Genomic DNA, 13,109 nt, shown 5'->3' with positions numbered 1-13,109 from the left:
GGTCCGAGCCTCCTCTCCGGCCCCTCGGTTCTCGCCCGCCGCTGCCTGAGGTGGTCCGAGCCTCCTCTCCGGCCCCTCGGCTCCTGCCCGCGGCCGCCTGAGGTGGTCCGAGCCTCCTCTCCGGCCCCTCAGCTCCTGCCCGCCGACGCCTGAGGCGGTCCGAGCCACCTCCCCGGCCCTTATCCCGCGGCCCGGTGGAGGTGCTGCCGGGGGGCTGCCGGTGCGGGAGGCGTCGAGGCGGACGGCCTGGTGCCGCCGGAGGATGCGGGTCGTTTATGGGAAAAAAGTTGTTAAGAAAGACGCCAGATTTTTCAGAAGCCTCCTAGACCCATGTACTTAAAGTGTTAAAAACAAAGCTGTTGAAATCGCGACAATTTAAGACTTCTTTTTGCCCTCATTTCTGAGGTTAATATTAATAACAACTTGTTTCGTTATTTTTAAAAGCTGATTCTGTGTCATTTGGAGGAGCGGCGGGGGCCCTGAGGCGCCTCACGGAGCGGCGGGACCGGCCCGCCCGGGGCAGCGCATGGGCCGGGCACTCGGGCTGGGGGCGGCGGGAGAGCCGCGGCCTTCTGGAGAGCGAAGCACCGAGCTAGAACTAAGCTAGAATTCTAGTAAGGCAGTTTGAGCTCGTACCTCTGGGAATGGCCGCTTTTAAAAACGTCTACCTTTTTAAACTCGGCAACATTAAAATTTGAGGTTTGTCTCAGACTAATTTCGTACCAGTTTTTGGTGACAGAATTAGAAGATTATTAGCAGCCTTTCCAGTTACTTAGCTCGGTATTGGTAACTATATACATAGCGAACAGATATATTCATGTTGCTTTCTTGTGTTTGTGACTGTATCTGCATCTACATTGTTAAGTTGCACTTGGATTGAAAAGTGGGGGAAGGGGCGATATTGTGGAGAATTCTTTTACACATTTTCAACACCCATTTGTCTGTGTCTTGTGGGTGTTACTATAATAATGCTACAGTAATAAGGCGTTAACAGTGGCTGGTTTGGATCTGTTCCCAGAAGGGATGCACGAGGCAATAATAAACCCATGAGTAGTTATTTTGCTTATGAAAATAATGCCTGTGAGGAGACAACAATACTCTTTCCCCTAGTGATCACTATATTGTCACTCCCTATGGGGAAATTCATTATATTACATTTAGCCTGCTAAGGCAACCATTTCATTTATTATTATTTTGTCCCTGAGGCAAGACACTGTCTTGCATAAAATACCTTTAAAAAAAACAAAGGTAATTTCTATTTATTATGGATAAATTAGGCTTAACAAAATGCACTCAGAAACCTCTCTTTTCTAACGAGGGGTATTTTTAAGCTAGATAGATAAGATCGTAAAACCAACACATTTTCACACAAGGATTTCCCTTTTGTTTATTTTCTTTAGCATTAAAACTCCCTAGAAAGTTCCTGCTCCTCATAGCAAAGTCGGCAGCTTTCCCTGGTTTGAGAGACGTGAGTTTTGCCTGTTTCTCAAGCTGTTTATTCATTCCTCAGACAGAGCTCTGATCATCCTCCCATCCACCATGTGTTGGAAAAGCAACTTTTTAACCCATTGCAGTAGCAAAAACTGTCATTTTACACATATTTTAGGTTTTCATAACTGTGTATTTACAGTTCACTTTTTATTTATAGTTCGTGCAGTTGTATTGTTTTCTGGCTCTGTAGCATCTTTAAGGAACTTTCTTTTTTTAGCTCCACAGCAGCTGTATAAGGTGAGTGTTATTATTTTTTCTTTATTTTATGCAAACAGAATTTTGAATAGCTTTCCAGTAATAAAACAAATCCCAAAAATGCAGGGGGAATTTTTACAGCATCAGTGGAGAATAGAACTTCTCCCATTTCACGTAGTGATCATGGTTACTCACACCTGCATTGGGCCCTAGGGACTTGTGCAAAGTAACAACAGCATAAATGTACAGGCAGCCCCTCTGAATCAAAACTTGTTTTTGCTAACAGAGTAACTGTTCTTTATGAACAGTTATTCTGCACGGAAACATCTGTGTGAGAGGGAAGTTGTTGGAATACTTGGTGTAATGGGCATGAAATTTCTTAGGTTCCTTTCTCCCCTTCTAAAAGCTGTAGCAAACCAATATGTGAAAGCAGCAGATATGCAACGTGATTGTTAAAACTCTGTGTGGATCCTCTAGTGCTAAAGTGGTCTGTTCAGAGCAGCTTGAGCCTCCTTTGGTGAAGGATTGGAGTTTATACTTAAACCACCTTTGCATTCTCACTGCATAATTTACAGAGGCAACTTAAGGTACTCTGACCTGTCTGTTGGAGGCCATTGAACTTACACCTCTCCTAATAAATCAGATCAGTCACCTGTTGTGACAGCCAGGGCTTGCAACACTTCAGAGCAGAGAAATTTGCCCCAAAGGCTGTGTGGAGCTGCCAGCCTGGCACGTCCCACTGCCTGAGCTGTGGCTGTGGAAACAAACTCCTGCAGCTGTGGTCAGCTGAGGCCGTGGCAGCTGGCAATACTACACTGACAATACTACACATCTTGCTGTCCAGATCTACACTGGGGTGTGTGAGTAACAGTGTATTCCCTGCTCTGGGATTTAAACTTCTAAAGCAAATGAGCAGGGGCTATTTAACCATTGTGTCTGGTACAGTGGGCAGTAACATGGCAAGACTATTCTAGATATGCTGTCCCCCTTACAAAACTTTATCTGCAACCTATTGCAAGATGTTTGTTATCTATTTCTAATAGCTTAAAACCACTCAATTTGGCAAACAGTTTTTTAAAAACTGAAATATAGTGAAATGTAGTGCTGCTGGTAGTATTTAAGGTCAGTTCTTGCTGTGCACATTGAAAACGATAGATTTGTTGCAGCAACATGCTGGCAGTAAGTTTGGTTAACACCCAACTGGCAAATAAGCTAATCTTTGATAAATAGGAACAGATAGAAAAAGTCCAGAAGAGTAAACTGGAAGATCATCTGAACTTTGACACGTACAAACAAATAGGAGTGAAAAAGACTTTGTGTATTGTACTGTCTTTAAATTTTACCCAATTGGCACAGCAAGGTAATTGTGCACTGAGATGTAGTTAGCTCTGTGATAGGCTTGAGAAGAGCTAGCTGGTTAACACTTCTATCTGAATCCTCTGGCCTACACTGGAACCACAAGTAAGCCTTACCTGGTTAATGCTTTCCATTAAGCTCTGCTGCTATTTTACTGCTGTTATTTTGATCCAAAAGATAGAGACTTTCTGATGTGTTTGGCATCTAGGGTACAGGGGAAGCAGCCAGGGATATAAAACCAGGTGAAAACCAAAGAGATGGGATGTCAGCTTTCACTGTAGGAATGTTGTTAAGCATACAGAATCACAAGATGAAAAGATACGGAGCCATATCCACCCCTGCTGATGATTAACTTCTGTATAACGACATTAGAGGTAATTTGGCCATTTATACTTAATCTGATTTGCATAGATGGGCAGCTTGAAGTAGGTGGCTGTGAATGGAATGCCATTTCATGCAAATCACTTGCCTAAGTATTGGCCTGGTCTGATTGAGAGCAGCTGTTATCTCTTGCATTTTAGTAGCACCAGATCAGAGATATTAACCATGCTTAATTATATGTATAACCACTAAAGCCAATGATGGAGCTCATTCAGAGTTCAGGACAGGTAAGAACTTTCAGAACAGTGCAAGTTCTTAGTCTCATAGGGCCCTTATATATTGGGGTTTTTTTAATTTAAAAAAATTGAAATACCATATTTTGCAGATTTTTAAAAATAATTTTTAATATTCTGACTTACCTGTGGAGAACTTTTTGGAACAGAATAGGAATCCAATGCCACTACACACCAGGGAAAAAGAGAAAAAAAGCACTAGTGGCTGGGAAAACAGAGATTGGTTTTGCCAGGTGACAGTCAGTACAACTGTCTGGTATTTGAACAGATGATTGCTGCTGTCTTGGTCTGATGGTAAATCATTCTGTTTGTATTTTCCTTACTACTGTAGCTTCTTCCCTCTTATTTTGACACTCTGCTGCAATATGCTCTATTGCTAGAATGCATTCTTTGATGTTACAAATCTGATGTTTGCTTATTGCTAATAAGTCTTATTGCCTACATCCTCATCCCAAGGCATTTATTTTGTATATGGGATATACCTTGTAATTTTTGTAGCTCAGGGCAGTGCTGGTTTGCAGCTAATCAAACCTGCATTTCTAAATCTTATAATTTGAATAAGCCATCTCTTACAACAGTCTGTGGTTCAGCACTTTTTAGAATGTTTTTACTACATATCCAACACAATTCATAGGATGTTTTTAGTATGTATACAATATTTTACTTGTATCTACAAGCTTTCACTATTACTTTTAAATGTTTGTTGTTACATGCCAAGGTAAAGTGAACTCCTATTATCCAATCCTGCTATCAGGCCAGGATCATTAGAAGCTGTAGTGAAAAGCACACGATAATTCTCCGAGTGTTTTTATTAAACTTGCTATCTTGATGAGGGAATAATGACCATTGGCAGACTACAAATAGAGAAGTTGGAAATTTTACCCTGTTCTGTTCCAATGTTCCTGAATGGAAAGTGAGCTTATAATGGGTCCTTCTTTCCCGTTGCCATCCTTTCTCACTCAGACTTCTTCCTGCTGTTGTTATAAGAGCTTATCATTCTGCAGATGTTAGATAATATGATTTTGTCTGTCTGCTTCTCATAGATACTCTTTTATTTTTTTTACTTTCCCGTCAGTAGGGTTGTGGTGCGCTACAACACACCAGAGGTAGAGCCCTCTACTGGCACTTTCTGCTGTTGCTTTAGGCTGTGGTAGAGGTTTTTCCTTCCCAGCTGTGCTTGCTTGAGCCTAAGGAGGGAGGATGGCGTCTGTTTAACTACTTTAATCTTGCTGACTTTTTAAAATGTAGTTCCTGTGCGAAGGAGTCCTTGTGCTCAGTGCTGTAACCGGCAGTTTGGTGCCTTTGGGGGTGCACTCCCATCCTCGCTAGGCACGGGGCAGACACGAGTGTTTCCCGCGGCAGCGGGGCCGTGAGGACTCGGTGGGGCTGCGCCCAGCCGCGCTCCCCGGGCAGCCCGGGGCAGGCAGGGCAGCTCTCGGGGCCGCCGGGGCTCTGCCCGTGCGCTCCGCTGTTCCCAGGCTGGCTGGGGAGCCGGCAACACGGCTGCGCTGGCCAGCGCCACCGGCTGACGCAGAGCTGCTCCAAAACCTGGAGGTGCCGTGAGGAGCGCCCTGAGCGAGACCCCGAGGCAGGAGAGCTGCGTTCTGCTGGGAGCGGCTGCTCGGGGCTTGGGTTATAAAAGCTCCGTATGCCTCTTAGAAAAGCATCTGAAAAGGGGCAGATTGGAATCCCTGGTTTTGCACGACACCTGCCTGTGATTTTAACACTTTCCTTCCTGGCACACTCCAGTCAAGCCTTTGGAAAGATTTCCCAGACTGTGTCCTTCCTCACTGGGCAGGTGCAATCCGAACCAGTTCAATGCAGGCTCTGGGATTTTTTCAGCACGCTCACGGAGTTTACGTGCTCTAAATGCCTACAATACAGAGGAATCCAGCTACTTCTAATGGGATGCATTTGCCGAGAGGAAGAATTCCTCATTTAAGATGGGCAATAAGCAAACAATATTTACTGATGAACAGCTAGATGCCTACCAGGTAAGATATCTTGGTTTGCATTCGGGGACGAAAGGGACTAATCTACGTATGTTTATGATTTGGGTTTTTGTTTGGTTTGGGGAGTGGTTTTTTCCAATATAATTGAAGACTTTCTTTCTAACCTGCATGTATATATTCTACTGTTCCTTCCAGCAGGTGTAGTAATATTCTAAGGCTGGGTTGTTGAATATATTCATTTAATTCCCTCTCTGTATAGAGGGAGAATGGTCACATCCTCAGTGTCTGAACTAGGAAGCAGAATAAAGATTGTGACTAGCTTGACAATAGTGTAGCCCTTCTCTCCCTAATGCCTTTTGCTGACAACAGAGCAGAAAGGAATGAAATAGATCTTGTCTAAATTCACTTCTCCTAAGGATAAGTCAGAGAAATATGTTTAGTGTAATTCCAGAAGAGGTGTTGTTATACTTGTATCCACTCCTGGAAAGCAGTTTCTTACCTCATCATAAGTAAGTGGGCATTTCATGTCAGGGGTAATTTGGTACTTGTTTATTTACTTAACATTGCATAAACTGCTTTTAAATAGGGTAAAAAGAAAAAAAAAAGGATCCACTGTTTTTAGTCATGTTTCATCACACTGCAAATCTCACTGAAATGGATTTCAGGAAGCTGTCTGCACAGTGGGCATCTTGAACAAGTTTCTGAAAATACAGTGAAGCAAAGCATTGAGTAGAAGTGTGCTCAAGAAGGAGGCAGCTGACCCCTTATTAATAGAGGCAGACAGGGCTGGCTGCATTGCTCTGTTCTCCTACATGAAGTGATAGACATTGAATTAGCAGCACAGGAAATCAAGATTTAGTTTATCTTGTGATAACCAAGGGACAGATACCGACCCTTAAGGGACTGGGTAACTTAATAACATTTTACCTTTGTGATATTTGATTAAAACTATTGAAGTAGAATCTATTATTTTAGTCACTGATTTTATTTCAAGTCATTGCTAACGTGGACTTGTCAGAGGTGTAAATATTGAGCCATGGAGTGAGGCCAGGTGTAAATGATAAAATGCTTTCAACCGTTGTGCCACACTGAAAGTAAGGCATAAACTAAATGCTTTTATAAATACCTAGTGGGGTTTTTTGTCATTGTAGGAAATGTGACAGTGGACCTTCTTAATTTCCACTTTGTCACACTTCTCCCCAGCAGTCTGTAATGTATTAATCTAAATTAATGATCTTAGACTTAACAGTCCAAGATCCAAAAAAGCTTTTTTGCATCCCTGCTGGAGAAGTGAGAGAGAAATCAAAGATCTGTAAAGCACAGGTCTTCCTACTAACAATAGAAGTGAACACAAAACAGAGCACAACTGCAGTGAAACAAAACAAAATCCAAATGTAATTAATGTTATCCTCTTGACATAAACTGGCAAATGCAAGAGCTGAAATGTCATCCCTAATTCAGTGCTCTTCATGTAGAAATTGCCTCTCTCTAATGGCTTTTGCAGCCCCTGCCTTTCATAATGCTGGGTAATTGATCTCAAAGCCTGGCAGGAGTTTGGCCCAGTGGATTGAGTCGCCTTTGGGATTTCTCTGTTACAGGCAGACTTGCAGTTCATTAGTGTAGAGCTAGACAATTTTTGACTACGTTTGGCAAGTACCATAAAATAACAGGTTTCAGGACAATAACTAGCCTGCAGAATTTGTCAGGAAGGAGCATTAGCCTCATGCTGTGAAGAATCAGATAAAGACATAATTTCAATGGTGATTTGCCTCTGATTTATTAGTTTTGCATCTCTCTCCAATCTTTTAAACAAAAAGATCCTGGGCTGAGTGCTGGAGCCACCCACACAGAGAGCTCTGCCTCTCCACACCATCCTGGGGGAGATGGCACTTTGTACCTGGAGCTGTTTGGCTTGGAATTTGCTGTCTTACCTGCCATCTTCTCATGTGTGGAATTTCTTCAGAATAGCAAAAGGAAGAATGGGCCAATGTTTCCATAATTTTTTTCGTGCAGGTTTTTCATGTCTTGAGCCAGCAGCTGAGTTAGCAGGGCCTCTAAACCATGGACCAAAGTAAAACACTGTGTACCACAGTCCACTTTGCAACAGTCTGTTGTGCACATCTGTACCCCAGTGACCAGGAAGGCATCTACATATAAATTGCTTTTATAAATTGATCATTGAGTCTTTTTTTTTTTTTCCCCTAAAGCAGTTTCTTGTGAATTTATGTGTCTGTGAGTTAGTTCTGTACTCCTTACAACAGTGGTCCAGTGATACTATGAACAGTGGTACAGTGTTCATAGTATCAGCATTCAGAAGGAAAAGTGTCAATCTTTTTTGTAAAATATATCTTGGTTCTTTTTTTTTTTTACTTCCTCACAGTTCCTATTGGTAAACTGTTCAAAACCTCACTCACCTCATGGTTAGACTTACAATTTCCTTATTGAAATCTGTTTCTGGACATTGTATTATCTGGTTGTACCTTCTATTATTTCTGTCTTTTGTACAAATTGCTTTGAGCTCATAGCACCTAATATTGTTTCAGGTGGAAAATGTTTATAATTTTAAAAAAATTCATTGTGTTTTATGTGCTTGTTCCATAAAATACACTATGAGGTGAAAAAGTGAGAAGTTCATGTGCCTAAAGTATGGTAAAACCTATGCAAGTGGCTTTGGCTTTAGAGAGTGAAGATGAAGCTGCAGAAAAATCACCTGCTTGAAAAGCTGGCATACATAAATCTCAGGTCATTAGTGTGATATTAATGAAATAAAAGAAATCAAATTGTTTGATTTATCCAAAACTTTCTGAAAAGCCTATGTATGCACCTTTTTGGCATGTAAATTGTCATATTGAAAAGCCAGTTGTTAGCAGAACTTTTGACTTTATATCCAAGAATTGTATCTGTGGTCACCCACAGGATATTACACCTCAGTGTTCTCAATGGACAATTTTTAAATGCTCTTCATTAAGACTGGTAGCCAGTTGAAACTCTTTGTACAAGAGACCTGTGATAGAATTCGATAATACTTAACCAGTCAGGTAGGTTTGTTTGTTTGTTTGTTTTTTAAATTCAAGTAGGTAGAGGCAAAGTAAAGAAAATAAATTTTCAGCTTTCCAGGCTAACACCTTGTCCTAACACCTGCTATTAAGATCATATTACCTGTTATTATGATAGTGTTCTTGTTGGCAGCTCTTTACATTTTCAGAAGATTAGTGAAATGTTTTGCAAATTAGGCTTTTGCTAGCACTGGGTTGCTCATAGAGATTCACATCATTTAAAATACTGGCCTTCTAAGAAAAGGAATTTGACTGGGCATTTATGATTCTTATGCCCTTAGAGTTCTGCCTGTGGGTTTTAGTTTTTTGGGCTTTTTTTTTGTGAATGGGGCTTTTGGTTGTTGAGGGCTTTTTTAATACAGAAAATGTGAAATCTAACCAGGGTCTGGTGAGGGAAAAGGCAAGTATTGATAGGCAAGAAAGATGGGTTTCATTGCAATAAAAGAACATTTAAAAATTAAGATTTTAAAAGCTGCCTACAGATTTTGGAGGTCAAGTCTCATATTGAGAAAAGAAAATTAACTGAAATTTTAGGGTGTTTTGAGTGTGCACAGATGCTTGAAGCAATGGAAAATACAAGTATGCTGTAAAGCAACTTATTTATTCATTCAGAGCCATTTATTGACCTCGATGCACAGCATTTCTAACTGTAAAACAATTGTATTGAGTAGGAAATGCAGAGAAACTGTACTTGGGTTGTGGACAAACTCCTACACTGTTCAGTCAATCTCATTTCCTTTTCTGGGATTACTTGAAACAAGAGATCTGAATTCAGTACAAATTCAGTGATCCTTTTGTTTGTTTGTTTTATTTCCCTTCTAGAACCTGGAGATTATAAAGCATATTACTGGTTTTATTGCAAGCCATTTGTATTTGTTCATTAATGGTATTATTTACTCTGCATTATTTAATGCAGTCTAGCAGTCTTATAGGCAATATTGCAATACAATATAGTACAGTGAAGTAATGACTTTCTTCTTTTACACAAGAATTTCTCTATTACAGAGCTCACTTTTTTCCTTTTATCAAAATTGACCTCAGACTGCAATTCAACTATATTTCATGAGCATTATGCAAAACCAGATTAAACAAGTGATGTTATGATCTGTCAAGAAACACCATTTGTAAAGTAAAACAGGTTCATCAAGCTGTCTTTTAAAAAGCCATCTAGACTTCATCCAGGGTCTTGGAAAATTAATCCTTTGCAAGAATACAAGAAGTGCATTCATAGGTTCCCCAGGATCTTCTGTAAAAAGTATTTTTCATTTGATACAGTATTGCTGTTATTGTGCAAGTAAAAGTAGCATAATAATGGAGCAAGTTTTTTGTGAAAATATCCTTTGCTCAGGTTCTTGTTTCATGTTACCATTTGGTGCATCTGTAGATGGAGCAAAATTACTTTTGTTGGCAGTTTGCTTTTTTTCAGTCCTTGCTAATGTCTGACTTGTTTTTACTCCCCTGTTGCCATATGAATATGTAAACAGGTTCTTACAGATGCAGATTTTTTCCTTCTGGAACTCAGTGGGTGTTTTGGTTGGTTGGAGTGTAATTGTGAAGTATATATGATAACAAGTAAGGATGAGCTGTGTGGTAAAATTTTCACTGGTGTTCTGAGGCAAACAGCATTTTTAACTCATTGACTCTGTTAACTCTATATACACTAACAGTGATGAAAATACATAAATATCTTGCAGACTCAGTCTTGCACAACTCCATGCCAGTCTTAGTCGTGTGGAATGTAGAACAAAAGTATTGCATTTGTAAAACATTGCTAGAACAGTTAATAATAGATCTTATATAAGGGTTCATTTGTTCTGTCTGGTACCAGATTCTTGGTTGCTTCACAGGATGATATTTTGATGATGTTTTGATTAAATGCTCTTACACACATTTTGTACTTTGGCACAGTACAAAATGTCATTTGCAATTTTAAAAATGAAACCTCTTAAGTAATTTGCTTTAACTATTACCTTTTAAGGTGCTGCAGTATCTAATAGCCAGCACTTTTTTAAGAGCTGCTCTCTCAGATAGCTATGCTTTACAGTGTCTGCATTATCTTTGAAGCTGGGTTTTTAAAATTTGCAGTGATATTATAAGACTGATTAATATTATTTTTGTATTTATAAAAGTTCCCAATTAAGCTGTTCCAGGATCAAAGTAAACCTGACCTTATGAAACTATACATATACAAAGCAGAATATATATGTATTTTCTTAGAAGAGAAATATGCATTTAATGGCTTTCAGAAATACTGTTTCACAGCATATTTGTAGATTTCTATTCTTCCATTCTGTAGTTCATTTCTCCAGATTTGTTCTGTAGAGGAATGTTTTGCATCCTGCCCTGAGGTTAGCTTTGTTCCAGAGCTGTACTTTATGCACAGTACTTGTTTCTGGGAGTGGTGATTGGGAACTCCCATTCACTGGACTCTGCTGCCATTCATGAGCTGTGTGCTGCTCTCAGAACTGGCATGGGCTGAGTGGAGCCACCCCTCCTGGTGTGCTGGATGGACACTCTACAGACAGCTAAGTAGCAGCATTGTCAGAGCATCTCTCTCTCCTTTTTTGCTTTGTTCAAATCACTGTAGAACTCAATACAAAGCAGAACCAACCAAGGAGTTTGCAGTCAAGTCCTGCAGATGACTGGACAAGGTGGTGGACCACCATATTTCAGTCTGTTCTGTCATAAATTTGCATTCATCTGACATAGGAAATAAAAGAATAAAACTGACAGCATGTGCATGCTGCTCTGCTATAAAAATGAAGTTTTAAGAGCAGAGACTGTTAACTGCACTTCACAAGCAATGCTGAGTGACTTGCAGAAAGTCCAATTACCAGCCATGAGCCAAGCTACCCATGGAACCTAAATACACCAGCTGTCTGCCTCTTCTATCTGCAAAGTATTTTAAGAAGTAGTTAAGCCATCTAAATGCTAAATCTGAGAATCAAGTCCCATTATACAAGATCGTGATCTCATGGAAATCAATGGGAAATTTATTTTCTGTTTGCTTGGTTTTATTCACATTGTCACAAGATGCCTAGTAGATAATTGCAGATTGGTTTTAGTGGTATCTTACCTCCAAACAACCATCAGTGATCCCATGTTGGACTTGTAATTTACTGGATTATTAAGGGCATGAGGACAGACTGAGCAGGAGAGTTGATCTTGGAAAAGGTGCATGTTTGTTCTCAGGGGCTGGAATCAGTGAACTGTCAAGGCCAAGCCTCTGTTCTCAAGAAGCTAAAGCCCCTGAGGGCCTGCTGTTAGCAGAAGTTTTTCAGGCCATTGTAAAGCACTAGAAATGAAGGCAATAATTCCCAGGATAAATTCTTGCCGTAATGTTGAACTGATAAGAATTATGAAAACTCTGGTAATATTTGTTTTGTAGTCAGTTTCTGCTTTTCTAGCAGGACTCCCAGACATCTTAGTGTCCAGACAGAACAGACAGGTTGCTTTTTGTGCTCTTAGTAAACTCAAATACAATCCACAAAATAGCAAATGTGTTCCATGATATCTCTGGCTTGCAGGAAAATCAAAGTTATCATGTGCATAAATGACAAATGCTTTCCAGAGCCACCTTCACCTTTCCTTATGAGAGAGTGAATTTAACATGTTAATTTACTATTTATTGTCCTTCATTATGTATTTTTCTGTATGAATGAAGTAGCCAGAAGAAAATTGGATGATTCACCTCCGTGTTTCTTTGGCCAAAAGTCTTTAATTAAATTGGAATTAAATTGCTGAAGTTCCAGCAACTATAAAATGTAATTATGTTATTTAGACCTTTTTTCCATCATGATTTTAATCCAACTGAGGGCTGTGATTTCAAAAAAAAGGAAAATTAGCCCAGTCCTGCACCCCTTTCCTGCCATCAATAGATACTTGTTTCACCTTTGTCTCTTGTACCAGCACTGCCAACGCTATATTCTAAGTCACTAGAAGAAAATGATCCAAGCTGAAAATGTGTCCATTATTGCTAGGTTCATTTGCAAACACATTAGTTCCTTCCTTCAGAGTTCTCTGATGCAGTTATTCTGTTCATCACGGTGAAGTCTGCATAAAGGAACAGGCAGAAATAAAAGGGTGGGGGAAGCAAGAGGGATGGCTAGACTGCCCTATCAGAGGTCACATGGAGCTGTGGTTTTGCACTTGCATTTGACACCAGACAGGCTTTTTTATGGTAAATTGTTTCATAGCTGGTATCATCTGGTGGATCAAGAGTATAGGCCAGGTCACAGTGAGTCTGTGGTGCTTTGACCTGAGTAGCTTTAAGATCTCTCTTAAGAGTGAGACCATTCTTAAATTTTTTTTGCAACCTTCATCCCTGACAATTCCATGCAATTGGCAGGTGTAATAGAAATAGAGCTGTCAGTAACAGTGGTCAGATAGATAGTTGCAACTGCTTCTGCTATAGAGGGTTTCAGTAGCAAAACCTCTGGGGATTT

The 13,109-nt window shown here is 40.2% G+C and overlaps 1 protein-coding gene across 5 annotated transcripts in view; it reads left to right on the top strand.

The window, feature by feature from the left end:
- Positions 1-59: 59 nt before the first annotated feature.
- The window catches only part of CIB2 (calcium and integrin binding family member 2), a 40,045-nt gene continuing 26,995 nt past the window's right edge, over positions 60-13,109 (top strand). The window contains exons 1-2 of one of the 5 annotated variants that reach the window (XM_071441750.1): positions 60-699; positions 1,649-1,728. Coding sequence is in view for 3 of the 5 variants with exons in the window: in XM_071441747.1 (XP_071297848.1) it covers positions 5,600-5,650 (51 nt within the window). In the remaining 2 variants the exon portion in view is untranslated. Of the gene's footprint in view, positions 700-1,648; positions 1,729-4,553; positions 5,651-13,109 lie in introns of those variants that run through there. The other 4 variants (XM_071441749.1, XM_071441747.1, XM_071441748.1 and 1 more) reach the window with 4 other exon arrangements.

Source organism: Agelaius tricolor, unplaced genomic scaffold (assembly GCF_023055355.1).
Source record: "Agelaius tricolor isolate 1412-34295 unplaced genomic scaffold, bAgeTri1.0.p SCAF_16, whole genome shotgun sequence".
Taxonomy (NCBI): Eukaryota; Metazoa; Chordata; class Aves; order Passeriformes; family Icteridae; genus Agelaius; species Agelaius tricolor.
The sequence above is the reverse complement of the archived record's forward strand: the minus strand, read 5'-3'. Positions and strand labels throughout refer to the sequence as shown.